At 37.4% G+C, this 17,035-nt stretch overlaps 1 protein-coding gene across 2 annotated transcripts; it reads left to right on the forward strand.

Moving 5' to 3' along the window:
• The first annotated feature begins 1,472 nt into the window (after nucleotides 1-1,472).
• Nucleotides 1,473-16,584, forward strand: irf4a (interferon regulatory factor 4a). 2 transcript variants are annotated; one of them, XM_039659688.2, is made up of 9 exons: nucleotides 1,473-3,371; nucleotides 3,724-3,923; nucleotides 5,034-5,220; nucleotides 6,276-6,367; nucleotides 7,837-7,993; nucleotides 10,265-10,366; nucleotides 10,583-10,978; nucleotides 12,983-13,095; nucleotides 15,346-16,584. In XM_039659688.2, the coding sequence occupies exons 2-9, from the start codon at nucleotides 3,726-3,728 to the stop codon at nucleotides 15,484-15,486; spliced, it is 1,386 nt and encodes a 461-aa protein (XP_039515622.1). In that variant the 5' UTR covers nucleotides 1,473-3,371; nucleotides 3,724-3,725; the 3' UTR covers nucleotides 15,487-16,584. The 2 variants fall into 2 exon arrangements, with proteins under 2 accessions (XP_039515622.1, XP_088986970.1); XM_089130844.1 differs by lacking the exon at nucleotides 1,473-3,371 and having other exon boundaries at nucleotides 3,398-3,923.
• Nucleotides 16,585-17,035: the final 451 nt, after the last annotated feature.

Genomic DNA, 17,035 nt, shown 5'->3' on the forward strand with positions numbered 1-17,035 from the left:
TGGTTTCAGGCTGTATTTACACTGTTTTATCACTGATTTTTGTTGTCAGTATTAGTAACTTGGTGACATTTTGTGACATTTCGATTAAAGCTTTTGCTCAAAATGACACATTCAAACACAAAAACAAACTTATCAAATGTTACCGCCAATGTGTATTGTTTACCAAGTATTGAGGTCTTTGCATTCAAATGCTGCTTAACATCTGACATGATGTAATATAAATTACTTTAGATGATCTAAGTAAACCACATACTGTAAATGACTAATACAATTCAATATTATTGTTTTAGTGAAATGTAATGCAAAGGAAATTTAAACTAAATTGATATTAATCAACGTTTTACTAGCCAAGTTAAAATTACTTATTTTCTGTAAAGTTTACTTAATTCCATATTCCAAGTAAATTTAACGTAAAGATTTCTAATTAAAGCTACTGATAAATATGTTTAGGTTTTTACTTGGCAAATCTATGTAAATTTACTAGCATTTTCTGAGTGAAAGAAGTTGCCTAGCTTTTTTCAAGTAAATCCTACTCCAATTTTTTTTTTTTCAGTGCGGTGAACCGGAAGTTGCAAACGACTTTTCTCCAGTGCTGTGACGTATTTCCAAGTGAAACTGAATATTGAACAGAAGGCAGGGTTTTACTCCTCTCCATCTCTCGCTCATACGGTTTGAGGGGAGTGGTTAAGCATTTCCCAACCCAAGCCGTCTAACCTATGTCATCAGAAAAAGACACCATTCCAGACTGGAAATAACTTTTCAGATTTTGATTAAAGATTACCATGGTAAACATTTTTTATATATATTTACTTGCACAGATTAATTGTTCACCACAAGACTAGTAATATGTGCTAACAAAGTAAATAGTTTCATTTTGATTTCACGGGGACTTTAATTTAAACGGATGAGTTATAAAAAAAAGTCAGCCCCATCAGTTGCCATGAAGGGCAAAATTAGCTATATAGACCAAAAACACTTTTTGCACCAGGCTGTAAAAATATTTTTCAAAGCAGCAAAATTTTGAACATGGGGGGGTTGTTCAAAATTCATGGGATTGACTCTCTTTTGGAGCCTGTCTCTAGCGGCCAGTCAATGAACTGCAGTTTAAGTCACTTCTGGGTTAGATTCAAGAGAGAAATGAACCGTGAAGGTTGCCGCTTTGGTAATTCATGCTAAAAACCATGCTGTCCCAAACCTTAATTTCAACAATTCAAACTTTAAGCCTATAGTTATTTCAAACTTTCAAATTCAGAGTTTGTTCACAAACTTGGCTCATCTAGTCAATGGGATTATTATTTAATATTTCCATGAATTATATGTATATTTTAAACATTGCTTTCATTGAAATCAAGAGGTTGAGTGAAATCATTCAATTTGATTTTATATGTAAATATGCCTGTATATTAATTTTACCTTACAAATGAATCTTTTTTACAGGTATTCTGCATTGTTTGTCATGTTATTCAATTATCAACAAAATTGTAAAAATAACATTTTAAATATAGTAGTTGATTTAGTATTTTACATTGACACTAGGGGAGCGCGGGGCACAACGTCACGCGGGGCTAGTTGTAACACGCTTGTTTTAAATACTTCCACTCATGCCAGCATGATGAAACTTGGTGTATTTACTAGTTGTCAATGCAACACTATATAGAGAAAAACTTACGCCAAAATTCAGTAATCTTTGTAAGATATCACTGAACATTTATTTAAACTTAGCAAAAGTACATATCTTACCTAAGTTAATTTTTCATCTCTATTTTTGTTTTTATTTAAAAATAAAACAAATCTGATATTATTTCAATCTCCAATCTGTTGTTTAACAGTTGATATAGTTCTTTAATGCTTCGCTAACTAGCAAAAGACACTAGCAGGGTTTAAACTTGTGCTGTTGGGGCATGTGTCACAATGTGCCCCTAATAGAAATATGATATTATATTCACTTTTATGAATTATATTGTGAAAACACGAGAAACATGTAAATAAAATAATGACTCAGTGTCAATGTTCAGAAGTTATTAGTTATTGTTTTGTTTTGAACTATGCTGTATAGCTGCGTTTTAGCCTATGGTGGTGTTGTTGTCAAACTCAAAAAAATATATATATATTTTGACTTATTAAAAAAATGCCATTATTTTATATGAAAAAGTTAATAATTGTATTTTATTAAGAAAATATTTTGGTTTGACTTGTATGTATTTTTTTATTGGATCAGATAGCATTTTAAGCTGTTACATGATGATGTTACAATGTGCCCCTCACATGTTACAATGTACCCCACCTATGGGGCATGTTGTCACATCTCACTTCCATTCTTTCAGGGTAAATCAAGAAAAAAATTATTCACTGTATTAATAAAACAAAACCACATAATTGTGAGACATGTGGGAAATTAATGTGGGAAAAAAAATACTCTAAGCCCGAAGTAGATTTACACAAATTGACAAAGTCCAAAAGTGTTACGTTGTGCCCCGCTCTCCCCTATATACACTAAACTGTCAATTGTGTGTGTGTGTGTGTGTGTGTAAATATTAATAAGAAATCACATAAAATGCCATTTATTCATGCATCTTACCCATCTTTTAATATTTTAAATTTTGTGCTACTAAATTGGCAAACGTCCCTGTTCATTTTTAGATAATGACACATTGGCTGATGCATAATCATCCGGAATATGCTAATATTATATCTAATATGCTCCAGTTACCTTGTTCTCAGCGCTGTTGTTTCGCGGGCAGACAGCAGGTGGCGGCATATTCAACACTCGCAACACGATGATATTTGAAATGACTTGAGATGAAACGCTTGATGAATTTGATATGTCATATCGTATGATATCGTATGCTTCTATTATTTTAGGGATTAAACTCACCCCGAGCAGTGTACGACTCTGTCTTTCTGTAAGTGTTTTGAAAAGTCACAATTACTTTGCCATTAGTCTCTGTTGACGGGACAGATAACAGGTCTTGTTCCGTGACTGCTGTGAATTTCCTCAAAGAAACCTACATAAACAAGCATCAAACACCAGGATAATTCTGATGACGAGTGCTGGGAGATTTTCTGGCATATTTTATCGACATTATTTTTGTTCCATCGTGTGTGTGTGTGTGTGTAACGTTATATGTTTGTCTCGGACGAGGGATTTCCCGTATGTTGGATGTTTATTCTTGCGGTTATTCGTGTTTCTCTGAAGTCTTCATCTCTTAATGTTGCTGGAGGGAGAAACACGCTTCCACGTAATGGTAATGCTCCACCCATCTCTCCACCTAGTGCAATTTACATTATTTAAGAATAGAAACACCTTCCTCTGACATGACTTGAGAAGTGTCGCCTGTGAAAGTAAAGTCAAGCTGTCTGCATTCACTAAGGTAAGACTTGTTGATCAGCCTAAATGAGCTGAATGCCACTTGATTTTAAAAATAAAATTATTAAAAATGTTGCCTGTGTATTTATGACGCTTATGCTTCATACTTATTATCTTATATATTATGTGCATGTGTGTAGTTTATTGACTTGCATGTAAACTTTCAAAGCTTCATTCTTTCTGTTACTTACTTTTAGATGCTTTTTTTATATCCTACACCAGTGTCTGTTGGTTTCACCAGAACGCCTGCAGTAGAGTAGTTATTATTTAGTTTGCTATTAAGGAATTTGCATGCATGAACTGAACTCATCTGAAACACTCTTCTGCTCACTGCATGTGCACCTGCTACCGGACAGACATGAACTTAGATGGGGACTGCAGCATGTCAGTCAGTTGTGGGAATGGCAAACTTAGACAGTGGCTCATCGATCAGATTGACAGCGGGGAGTATCCTGGCTTGGTTTGGGAAAATGACGAGAAAAGCATTTTCAGGATTCCCTGGAAACACGCGGGGAAGCAGGACTACAATCGCGACGAGGACGCGGCGCTCTTCAAGGTGATTGAGGATGCCACTGTAAAATATATTATCAATAAGTTATGACAACTTATGTTTTGCATTGCTTTAACTCACCAGAATAAGTTAAGTCATTTTCAACTTAAGTTATACAAGATTCAACTCATTTGACCGTTATTTAAGTTGGAATGACTTAAACATTCAAGTTGATTGTACGTAAAAATTGAAGGTAGCAACTTTTTTTACAGGTTTATTGAATTTTAGACCATATTCAAATCTGTGTATTTATCAAACCAAGTTCTCTAAACTCACTTTTTTTCAAGCAAGACAAAGAGATCGGTTAGCTTTTAAATAATTCGCAACAATAGATCTAGTGTTGAAAATGAAGAGAGAAGTGGTTGCAAACATTAGATAAGGCTTATAGTTACGGGACACTTGTCACTTGCCACTAAAAACACCAACAGATCCAAGGTCAACAAGCAAAATATTATGAAGAATAGTGCAGATTGTTCTGAGAAAAACGCATTTGTTTGTAGCCACGTGGTTTTTTTTATTTTGTTATCTGATGCGATGCATCCATGCACCCCTAAGTGGCTTCATACGTTCTGGGGCAATTGTATAATGTATAGGCATTATTATAAGAGTAAATACATTAAGGCACATTTTTGACAGTGTGTGTATTACGTTTTATTTTAGGCTGTGTTTTTTTACTTTTAAAATAATATTCAACGTAGTTACAAATTACTACATGTACTTGCTATATATGCATACTTACAAGTAACTATAGTATACGTAGTTAATTAATATTATACTTATGTAAGTACAATGTAACTATATCAGCTTAAAATAAAGTGTAACCTCATATTCTGTAGGCTGATTTATGTCAGTCAGAGAAGATGCTTTAGTTTTTAGAGCTGAAAAAGCCCATTGAATGGCCGAATGACAGTTCAATCAATCAAATGTACTAAGTATACAGCATTTTATTAATTTCTTATTATATTATTATCATTAATAGGAATCGTAATGACTATCTATTCTATTATATGCGTTGTATAGGGGTTCCTATCTGTTCATAATTGGTAGATGTGAGCATTAAAGTTCTCCTTCCTCATGGCTTCTTCTCATCTCATCTTCTCTTCATGGTTGTTGAAGGCATGGGCTCTGTTTAAAGGCAAATACAGGGAAGGCTTGGACAAACCAGACCCTCCAACGTGGAAGACGAGGCTCCGCTGTGCCCTGAACAAAAGTAATGATTTTGATGAACTGGTGGAACGAAGCCAGTTAGACATATCCGATCCTTACAAGGTCTACAGGATAATACCAGAAGGAGCAAAGAGAGGTAATTCGCATTGGATGCTTGGTTTTCTCTTGTTTCAAGAATAGAAGGTCTTTTATTACCAATTTATTGGTTACCTTCTAATGCACTTTTTTCACCTATTTAACGGGTGCAGATTTTGGTCTTGGTTTGATGCATTGAAACTCACCGGCTCTCAATTCTGAGTAGAGCTAATTTGCTCTGCAATCACATTAAATATTGCTACTTGCCTTCAGTATGTGTAGCAGGAAGCTAAGAGGAAGCCGCTACATGTGCTAAAATCCCTCAAGCTTTTTATAGAGAGCTTCGGTTACCAAGTGTACAGCGCTAAGTGACAAAGTCACCCCTCAGACCTTGCATAACTCAAGCTTGTGCTGTTGAGGGTTTGGGTCAAGACCATGAGGACATTTAATTGGTTGGACCCTAAGATATCCGAGTATTTTGTGCAAGAACAAGCATTTCATAAGAGGTGACAAATTCACTCCTAGTTGCTATTCTTAGAGCTTGTGAACTACCTGTGAAGTAGAGGCAAGATTTGAACTGGAAGAGAACGTGCATCTTAGTAGATATACACATTTAAAAAGCTTCTGTTTAAACGAGATATGCGTCAACACAGGATGGAGGGATCAACCCATAACTATTTTACGTCTTGGCGAATTGGTGGTGAATTGCTTCAAATTCATTCAAAATCGCTAACTTGTAAAACAGTTTTCCATGAGATCGGCTTTCTGAAATTTATGCTTGCTTTCTGGGTGAGCAAACCAAAATAAAACTCAACGTGAAATAGAAGTTATGAAATTGCTTCTTAAACAAGAACAAATGTGGGGCTTGGTTTTGTCCGTCGGGAATTGATTGGATGGTGGTGGTTTGCTATTGGCTGATCTCATGTGAGTGACAGGTTGCTCCGCCCTCATCATCAGAGAAGAGAAGAGGGAGGGGAAGTTAATCTGATTCAAGATCACAATGAGAGATAAATAAAATAAAAAAACGTGCAGGTTTTGCAGCTTGAGATTGACAAACATTGTTGTGCAGTTATTCTCTGCGAAGGGTATGAAGAGCTGTTATTTTTTGCATTTTAGGCTCTAAGGCCAGTAGTATGGAGGACAACACGGCACACGTGACTCCTGTTAGTTATCCCATGCATTCTCCTTATACCTCTCTACAGCCTCAGGTAAGATGCCATGATGTCACACTTTTCTCAAGTTATTCATATCCATGGCAGACGTCTCATGTATTCAGTGTCCTATTAGCATTGCATCTTCATCAACTACATTTACATTTACTTTTTTCCTAGCAGACGCTTTCCAAGTGAGAGTTATTTTAGCATCATTGAGATACTATTATAGTTATGTTAATATTTATAAATAGCTCTTTTTTGATCTGTTTGAGTTTCAATTATAGTCATTTTGTTTTTAAATATGCCTATAGTGTATCAGTAGTTTTAGTTTAAATTAGTGCACCAAGTTTTTTAAATGGCTTTAGTTTTATCTCTAGTTCTGGTTTACCATAATAACCCTATAGTGAAAGTGCACAATTACCCCCTGCTGAAAAGACTAGCTGGTTCATGTCTTTCTCAAAAGCAGAATTGAAGCTATACTGTAAGTTGATCATAGAGACGCCATTGGTGGCAATGATTACAGTATATTATTTATTTAGGCTTACGGTGCTTTTGGGAAACGCAAAGTAAATCTCATTGGTTAATCTAGTTAAGGGAGTAGTTCACTTTTGAAAAAACTTTTGCTGATAATTTCCTCACCCCCATGTCATCCAAGATATCCATGTCGTTCTTTCTTCAGTCGAAAAGAAATTAAGGTTTTTGATGAAAACATTCCAGCATTTTTCTCCATATAATGCACTTTACTGGTTACCAAACGGTTCAAGGTCCAAAAGACACTTTCAGTACAAACTGCAGACTGTTCAAAGGGCTTTGAACGATTCCAGAATCATTTAATAAATAAATAACAAAGTTTAAGTTTTATAAGCTCAAATGGTCGCCTTGCTCTGTTCTGTGATGCACGTCCGTGACTCTCCTGTTCGAACTCGTTCATCAAAATGAACAAATCTTTTTTCGTGTCATTTGGTTCATTCAGCGAACGAAACAAACGAATTGACTTAGAAAAAGATTCGTTCATTTTGATGAACGAGTTCGAACTGTCACAAACGCGCATCACAGAACAGAGCAAGGCGAGCATTGAAGCTTATAAAACGTAAGATTTTTTTTTATTAAATGAGCGATCGTTTCACTTGATAAGACCCTTATTCATCGTCTGGAATCATTTAAAGCCCTTTGAACAGTTTACAGTTGCACTGAAACTGTCTTTTGGACCTTGAACCGTTTGGCTCCCACTAAAGTCCATTATATGGAGAAAAATGCTGGAATGTTTTCATCAAAAACCTCAATTTCTTTCTGACTGAAGAAAGAAAGACATGGACATCTTGATTGACATGGGGTGAGTAAATTACAAAATTTAAAAAGAAAATTTTGAGCAAAAAAGTGAGCTACTCCTTTAAGAACTCTAATAGCCATTCCTGCATGCTGGGTATCGGTATCCAAAATGAAACCTATGCTGGTGACCGTGTTGTTTTCCTCAGGTTAGTCTAGTGATAAAGACTCAAAAACATCTGCATTGTCTCCTGCAGATCCCAGGATATATGCTCCCCCAGGAGAGGCGTGATTGGAGGGAATACAGTGCAGACCAGCCTCATGCCCAGACGCCTCACGCGGAGTTACCGTACGGCCAGTGTCCGTATCCCCCAACTCGCTCCTTACCCTGGCACGCATCACCCTGTGACAACGGTAACGGCTTCCAGCTTCTATAATACTACAAAATGAGTTTACAACATCAAATGGATAGTTCACCAAAAATGAAAATTCTGTCATTCGCTCACCCTCATGTCATTCCAAACACGTAAGATAGTCGTTCATCTTCGGAACAAAAATGAAGACATTTTGATGAAATCTGAGAGATTTCTGACCCTCCATTGGCAGTCTACACAACTACCACTTTGACACTTCAAAAAGTTCAATAAGATATTATGAAAATAATACATACGTGTTAAGTGGTTTATTCCAGAATTCTCCGAAAATTTTCATCAACTTACACATCAGTTGTGGAAAACGGAAGCTCAAGCATGTTTGCTTGACGTGTGAGAACCAGTGAGGTTCATTCTCGTGTTATGCAGCACGTCAAGGTCAAGGTAAACTTTATTATCCCACAAGGGGAAATTCATGTGGTCATTCATTACGCGCTGTTGTCACAACATATTTTCTAAAAACATTAAAAGAAAAACACAAAAAGAAATGACAATACTGCGGATTTAACAATCACAATCCAACATTTAACGCTAAAAAAGTATAATATTTCCAAAAGACTAAAACTACGTTTGAGCTTCAGCAAGAACCAATGAGGTTTCGTATTTGCACGTCAGTTGAGTTTCTGTTTGCTGATCAATGTTTATATGTGAATAAAAGCCTAAATTAAATCTGTTCATCATATAAAGTGATTGTGTCTCTTCAGAAAATTTGCTCAGTTCATATGGATTAGTGTACGATCTCTTTATGAACTTTTTAAAGCGTCAAAGTGGTAGTTGCGTAGACTGTCAATGGAGGGACAGAAATCTCTCAGATTTCATCAAAAATGTTTTCATTTCTGTTCCGAAGATGAACGAAAGTTTTACAGGTTTGGAACGACATGAGGGTGAGTAATTAATGACAGAATTTTCATTTTTGGGTGAACTAACCCTTAAGATTGTGTTTAATTGTGTTAGAATCGTGTTAGCAACATGCTAATTGTGTTAGCATTTCATGCTAATCATGCATACGAGGCATTGTATTTTCACACAGCAAGCACCTCTCACATTCTCTTCAGACACCCAATCACTTTACTCAGACAACCAATCAGCTTTCCAGGATCTTCATGAAGCTATCAAGCCACGCACTAGCAAACATTTAGAGCATATAGTTATTGGTGCTAGAAACTCTCTCTTGTTCGCTTGTTCCTGTAATGATTGAGAGCAGCGTCCGTTTATCGAAGGGGAGCAACTTTTTAAAAAGAAAGAGGAAATACATATTTATGATACACTGTGTCTGTATTAAAGATTATTTATTAGTGTCTCTTCTCACGCTGCAAAACTGCAAACTCAAGGTGTACCAATAAATACCAGACTGTGTATAAATAACAGAGAAGTGTACCAGACTTCTGTACTACCGTCTACAGCTCATTTTGTTTTGGGACTCTCAAGATGACGCAAACAGTGCCTTGGTCAAATCTCAAAATGTAGAGTCTTTGTCCACATCTGGCTTTATCATTATTTGTTTCAGGGATTATTGTACTAAAGTTGATAATTGTAATCACCATTACAGAATTTACAAGAACTGCATGATCCTGAAATGCTACTTAACCTTCATAAAAAAAGGTTCTAAATTGTGAAATGAAGGTAGCCTAGTCCTTGGACTGACAAGTCTTGATCTGGGTTTCTGGTTTAGGCCTTAGTCTAGTCTTCATCTGTGGTTAGCAGGTCCAGTCCTGGTTTGGGTCTGCTCTCCATCCCTACTCTGATTGTTGAAGGCTTACAATGAGAGAAAGTGGAAAGCTAAACATCCCAGATAACAGGGAATGTTCTTACAATTATGTGATGTTTGGTTAGAGTTATCCGGTCTTTAATAATGTTCTCAAAATGTAAGCACAAAAAAACCCGCCGTTATTTTGATATTTGTTCACGGAATGTTTTTTTCCTAGACGTTTTAGTCGTCTACGTTTAAAAAAAAAAATGTTTCAGAACGTTCAGAGAACATTCCAAAGTAACGATTCCTTAAAATTTGCAAAATGATGAAATAGAATGCCTAACGTTTGCATAACCAAAACATAAATAAAAAAAACTGGGCACTTTTCAGAAATAACGTTTTTATAACTTAATGGGAAATTAAAAAAAATATATATATTGTTAGCTTGGATATTGTCTTATCTAATTAACTTCTTAGGCACTTAATTATTTTTGATGGCGCTTTTGAAAATATAAGTGTCTGCTGTGGTAAATTCAGCTATTTTAATGCTCGTACACTTTCCAGGATACCAGGTATCTGGCTCCTTCTACTCCTACTCACCGACAGAAACCCATCCAGTGGCAATAGACCCCAGTATGAGATCCGCTGAAGCCATGGCCATTTCAGGTAAACGAACACAAGCATTATTTGATGTTATTATAGGATTATATGCGATTTAGATTGTGTATTGTGTATTGAGGTTGATGGTATTGTGTATTGAGCCAATAAGCAACCACCTAGAAACCACATAAAACACCTAAATGTACATTGCATCTTCGAAAATGTTCAAAAACCAGTCACCATGACTAAACTCCAAACCTTTCTTTGTTCTGTCCCCCGTAGACTATCGGCTGCACGTCTCGCTGTACTATCGCGAGTCACTCGTTAAGGAAGTGACCACCAGCAGCCATGACGGTTGTCGAATCTCGTCCTCCTCGTCCCCGGGATCCCCTTCGTCCCCTTCTTCTCCTTGCCCAGAGGAAAGGCTCTATGGTGGGGCAGAGCCTGTGCTCTTTCCCTTCCCATACCCTCAGTCCCAGCGGCGCGGGGCCGAGAAGCTGCCCAACATCTTGGAGCGTGGCGTTCTGCTGTGGCTGGCGCCGGACGGGCTGTACGCCAAGCGCCTGTGCCAAGGCAGGGTGTATTGGGAGGGCCCACTGGCACCGTATGCAGACAAGCCAAACAAGCTGGAGAAAGAGCAGACCTGCAAGCTGATGGACACGCAACAATTCCTGTCAGGTGAGAGGAGATTTCACTCTTCACTGCAGCATGTGCTTGGTTTAGACCAGAGGTCTTCAACCCAACTCCTGGAGGCCCTCAACTCGGGAGTTGTGTTTCAGTGTAGATGGACCAAAGTGTAGACTTACGAAAATGAGACATTCGCTCCCTGATTGGGTCTTTTGGATCATTGCGGATCCTTCCCTGATTCGTCAAGCCCCTATCACATGACCATTACGCTATCGCAACACGACAATAACAGACCAGCCTTGGCGACCATGCTGATTTGGTTGTCCTTTTTATCAACTATTGTGCAGATAAACTCTGCATTTAACAATCCTGTGGCTGCCTACATGCGCAATACTCTAGAGGCCGGCTATTATTAGAGCAATCGCAACTGCTTACGCTTCTACGTGCATGTTCAGTCTGCATGAATGCTCATGTGACATGGGCTCATGTGACAGATCTTTTCTGAAATGCTGTGGAAATACCAGTATGGGCAAGGATCGTTTTCATTTTAGAACATCGTGTAACAATGGAAAAAGTGTAAACAGGGCCTAAAGTTTAGTCAAGAACCGCTTTTCAACCTTTTTTGTAAGAATGTAGCAATGCAATAGATCAGGGGTGTCCAATCATGCTCCTGTAGGGCCACTGTCCTGCAGAGTTCAGCTCCAAAATAATGTAAACACTTCTGAACCGTCTTGCAAGGTCTAAGCTAAACTCTGCAGGACCTCCAGAACCGAGTTTGGTTCCTCAAAGTACCTTTTCACAGTGTGGAGAATATTCTAATAAAGGTTCTTCACGGAACCACCAATGCCAGAGTGTAGACTTTAGGCTGACTTTAAATGAACGCTGACATTTTGGTCTGAAGATGTTTGTTTATCTGTGGAAATGCTGACGAGGTGTGTTTTTAACTTGATCAAGTGAGCATCTTTTAGCCCATATTCTTTTGTCTTATCAGGGGAAAGACCTGTCCTTTAACTTGTGGCAGTTAAGCGGTGTGTTCATTAACCTATGAGTGGTTTGCCACATGTCATGATTAGGTCTGTCTCTAATGTCACACTTTTCACTCGGTGCTTGACATTGGTATTTTCCAGCAAGCTCTTAGCGAGTGTTCCTGACCATCACACACATTCATACGGACTCCATCAGCACCTGCTAAAGTTCATTTGCATTTCATCTTTCTACTAGTCATCAATTTATGTGAACATGGGGGTCTAGTGTTCACATTATTGCTCATCAGGAGTTTTTTTTTTATCTTTGATGGGAAGAGTACTGACTGTAAAGAATGTCAAATGGCATTAAAATTAACCCTCAGTGATTTCAAATGCTGTTGTACCACTTAATATTTTGTAAGGCATATACATTTTTTATTGTTTCGTAAATTACATTTTAAACTTTATGATTTGAAACAATTTGAAATCTTTTCAACCTGTCAGTAATATTATCGAAAATCAATTAAACACATTCCACCCCATCACAATTGTTATTGCTGGATTAATAAAATGCAAAGAATCTCATTCTCATTACTACAATTTATTTATTTATTTTCATTTATGCAAAAAATGAACCCTGACTTTTTATGTAAAACAATTTTCACTCAGAATTTGCTAGTAAATTTCACAATTATTACAAGGAAATGGCGAGTAACACATTGATCCAGTTGTGAAATCTTAAATAGTATTTTTTTTAACATACTCCAATAATCTTTGTTTTATTTACAAAACTTTTAACTTTACAAAACCCTTTTTACAGTGTATTATACTTAATATATAACGAGAATAACCTACCATTGATCAATAATTATAATAGGCAAAACATGCATTTCGGTAATGATAATTTATTGGGGAAATTTTGAGAAAAATTTCAATGATCCAAAATGGCTTCATGTTCTACATGCTAAACATGTTTTTTTATTTTGTTAGTACAATGAGCTTTTTTGTGTGAGATTCACCCTTAAATATGTGAAATTCGACTGATTTATCTGTTTAACTGATGTGATCTGTTGTTCTTCTCTCAATACAGAATTGCAGGGTTTCATCCACCACGGCCGCCCCATGCCGCGCTCTCAGGTGGTGCTGTGCTTTGGGGACGAGTTCCCAGACCCCCAGCGGCAGAGCAAAATGATCACAGCTCAGGTAAAACCAGCCACCTCCATACTAATCCCAGACAGCAACATGGTTTCTACCCAGGATCTGGGCCGGATCTGGGCCAACACTATGTTACGGTTTGGAATTTTAAATGTATCACTGTTTCTCTGAACCCCTCCACCTCCCCCAGCTCCACCTGCCTAAATCTGCTACGGGATTTATGTATGCCTATTTATGCAGCATCATCATCATCATATCTTGCATGCTTACAGTAGTGTGTCATTGTATCTGTTAATAATCAACAGCGCAGCTGATCTAGTCTGCCAAGACCAAATACATTAACATTGCCATATTCAATAACATGCTAAAACTATTCCCTGAGTTGTCGTGATTGAAATAATCATAATTCACCAACAGTGAGGAACATACCCAGATATGATGTTTAGAATGAAACGTCTGCATCATCTTGGTAACTATAGAGAACAAAAGTGCTTAATGATGCATAAGATTTACAGGACGTCTCAATTTGATTTAACAGCTGAATTTGTGGTGAAAACTACATTACCCATGATGCTTCAGAGAGTCAGAGAGTCATGACAAGCAAACCGGCCAAAAGAGCTCTTATGCTGTTTGCAATGCCTCAGGGGATTGTAGTTCTTTACCTCACTAAAGCCAGTTCACACCAAGAGCGATAACAATAAAGATAACTATTATGATATCTGTATTGGTGTCCACATCAGCTAACGATAACAATTGTGCGCACTGCAGTTTTCTCGTTTGCTGCTTTTAAAGGCTCAAGCTCTTTAAAGGATTAGTTCACTTTTGAAAAAACTTTTGCTGATAATTTACTCACCCCCATGTCATCCAAGATGTCCATGTCTTTCTTTCCTCAGTCGAAAAGAAATTTAGGTTTTTGATGAAAACATTCCAGGATTTTTCTCCATATAATGGACTTCAATGGGAACCGGATGGTTCAAGGTCCAAAAGACAGTTAATAACAGTTTCAGATGCAGCTTCAAATGTCTTTAAACGACACCAGACGATGAATAAGGGTCTTATCATGCGAAACGATCGGTTATTTCAAAACTTATTCCAAAAATGTAACTTTTCTAAGGACAAATGCTAGCCTTGCTCTATTCTGTGAGGCGCGTTTGCAACGTCACATATTACGTAATTACGTTCAAAAGGTCATGGGCGACGTAGCCGAAAGTACAGAGTCAGTGTTTACAAGTTGAACGCATAGGTTGAACGTGCAAACTAGCTCAAACACCGTTTACAAAAAAAGGAATTAAAAGGAAAAACAACGATGTCGGACGATTTTGATTCTGTACTTCCGGCTACGTCGCCCGTGACCTTTTGAACGTAATTACGTATTACGTGACGTTACTAACGCGCCTCACAGAATATAGCAAGGCTAGCATTTGTCCTTAGAAAAGTTACATTTTTGGAATAAGTTTTGAAATAACCGATCGTTTCGCATGATAAGACCCTTATTCATCGTCTGGTGTCGTTTAAAGACATTTGAAGCTGCATCTGAAACTGTTATTAACTGTCTTTTGGACCTTGAACCATCCGGTTCCCATTGAAGCCCATTATAAGGAGAAAAATCCTGGAATGTTTTCATCAAAAACCTTAATTTCTTTTCGACTGAGGAAAGAAAGACATGGACATCTTGGATGACATGGGGGTGAGTAAATTATCAGCAAAAGTTTTTTCAAAAGTGAACTAATCCTTTAAGGCACGATGGATTCTGATTGGCCGTCAGTTTTTTTATCAGCAGGAAAAATCGTTCTGAAAGCGATTCCAACAATATTTTCCTGTGACGTTACGGTTATTCTGTGATGACAACTCTTGGGAGATTGGTATGGTAATAGCGATTGGCATGGTAATGGATACGCCAATGCTAATGTATTGACGTAATAGATCTGCTACCGAGACTTTCTACTGCCAATTTATTCGCAGATATTGCTGTGAGGGTGTGAGAGATGCTTGCACACGTGAAATACATGAAATAACCCCCGTAGCAGATCTATACAGGTGGAGCTGGGGAAGGGTTTCGGAAAGCACACTGCAAAAAGCTACCAGTGTTTGAATGTTGGCCCGCCGCAACGGCAACCAATCAGCTGTGCTATGTAGATAATGATCGTGATCATGATCTCAAGACCTATCAGCCTGCGCCATCTAGAGTTTCATGCAAGAACAATGAATGGTTGTGGTGTGAAATCTTTCCACCTGGCGTAGACAGAGTGTTAGTCCAAACCATGAGAACTGTTGAACATGTCTTGTCTTGTTTCACAGGTGGAGCCCATGTTTGCCAGGCAGCTCCTGTATTTTGCAGGCCAGACCAACGGTCACTACTTGCGCGGATACGAGCTTCAGAGTCACGGTGCTTTACCTGTAGAAGAGTATCAGAGGAGCATCCAACACTTGCAAGACTAACCGTCACATAGAAGAGCTCATGTTCCCGGAGCCAGCCAAATGGAGGATCATTAACATGGCAATGCAGACTTGAAAAATCGTATTGCAATTGCCTGACCAAGTAACCACTTTCACATCCCTAAAGCTACAAACTGCTCCTCGGACACAGTGATCATACATTGATTTTCATGATGATCAAAGTTGCTGGTTTTGGCGGTCCAAAACTCTGAGAACACATGGGAGATCTGAGATTCTTGGTCAGAATAGGATCATCAGGTTTTGTTCATGTCGGCGGTCATGAAAGCGAAACAACAAAATTTTATTAGAAAAGTTCTACTTTTCACTCAAATCATCATGCTTTTGTAGTGAAACATGTTGTATTAAATTAGAAAAGATAAAGCAGGTTTTAATGGGCCAAAAGTAACAACTACAAATGTAACTATTTTTCTCTCAAAATATAGTAAGAATTGTTTGTTAGTGGGTCAAATATTTTTGATAAATCGCTGTATATTTGCATAGATTTTCTTTTTCCAGTCTGTATTACACTGCTTTCCTAACACAGTTCTCTATTTTTCTCATTGTTTTTTAACTCGGCGACATGAGTATTTATATTGCAGGCGTGTAGGTGTCTAAATGCAAAGCCGAATGTACTGTATAGGTGTATAGATATCTTGAATGTAATCAAAGTAATTATTTCTCTGAATGACATCTGACAAGAAGTTATATAATGCTAAATACTAAGAAACAGTTTGTGGCTGTGCGTGTGTGTGATTGTTATCTGCCTTCGAGTAAAGATCTATGTTGCAAATGTTATCAATTCAAAATCTGCTTTAGCCAGTGTACTGTGTGTGTGTGTGTGAGAAAAAGAGTGTGTAGTGTGTGTCTCGCACGAGATCAGGTAACTGCCCACAAAACTGTGATGATGTCAGATGTGTGAATGAAAAGAGGCATGAAGAGATTTTTTTTTTTTTTCAATTTTCTTGTTTCAAGCTTTGACTTTAAAAGTTTAATTGTTAATCTAACAATTAAACTTTTTAATTGTCTTTTTGTTGTTGCTTTGTCTGTTATATTTCAAATATGGATGGTTTTTGAAGTCAAATAAAGATATTTTTCTTATTATCCTCCTGTATATTGTTTGCTTCTTGGCTGCAAAAATTTAGCAGAATTTTTCTTTCACATTCACATTATCTATGAGCTCGCTAATATGAATAAATCTTCTTGAGAATCCAGGGGCAGCTTAAGGGACAGGCCCAAACTGAAATTGGATAATTGGTCATGTTATTTAAAGCAATTAATCAAAGTATTCAAAGCGATTTTAAGGAATCAAAAACAAAAAGGTCTTGCTGTCTTACTACTTTAAAGTAAAATATTATTTGCAAATAGTTTAGAGTGCACACATTCAATTTTAGGGTATTTTTACATGACAACGATGTATACTAAACATGGAAAAGCATTTCCGGAAAACGCAAAAAAGTTGGCGACGTCACTTTGTAAAGAAACACTTCGTGCCTTAAGCCTGAAAGTTTGTGTTTTCAGGCCCACAAACTGGCGGTGTTGTGGAAATGAACAG

The sequence above is a fragment of the Pimephales promelas genome, chromosome 5 (genome assembly GCF_988280905.1).
Source record: "Pimephales promelas chromosome 5, fPimPro1.hap1.1, whole genome shotgun sequence".
Classification (NCBI taxonomy): Eukaryota; Metazoa; Chordata; class Actinopteri; order Cypriniformes; family Leuciscidae; genus Pimephales; species Pimephales promelas.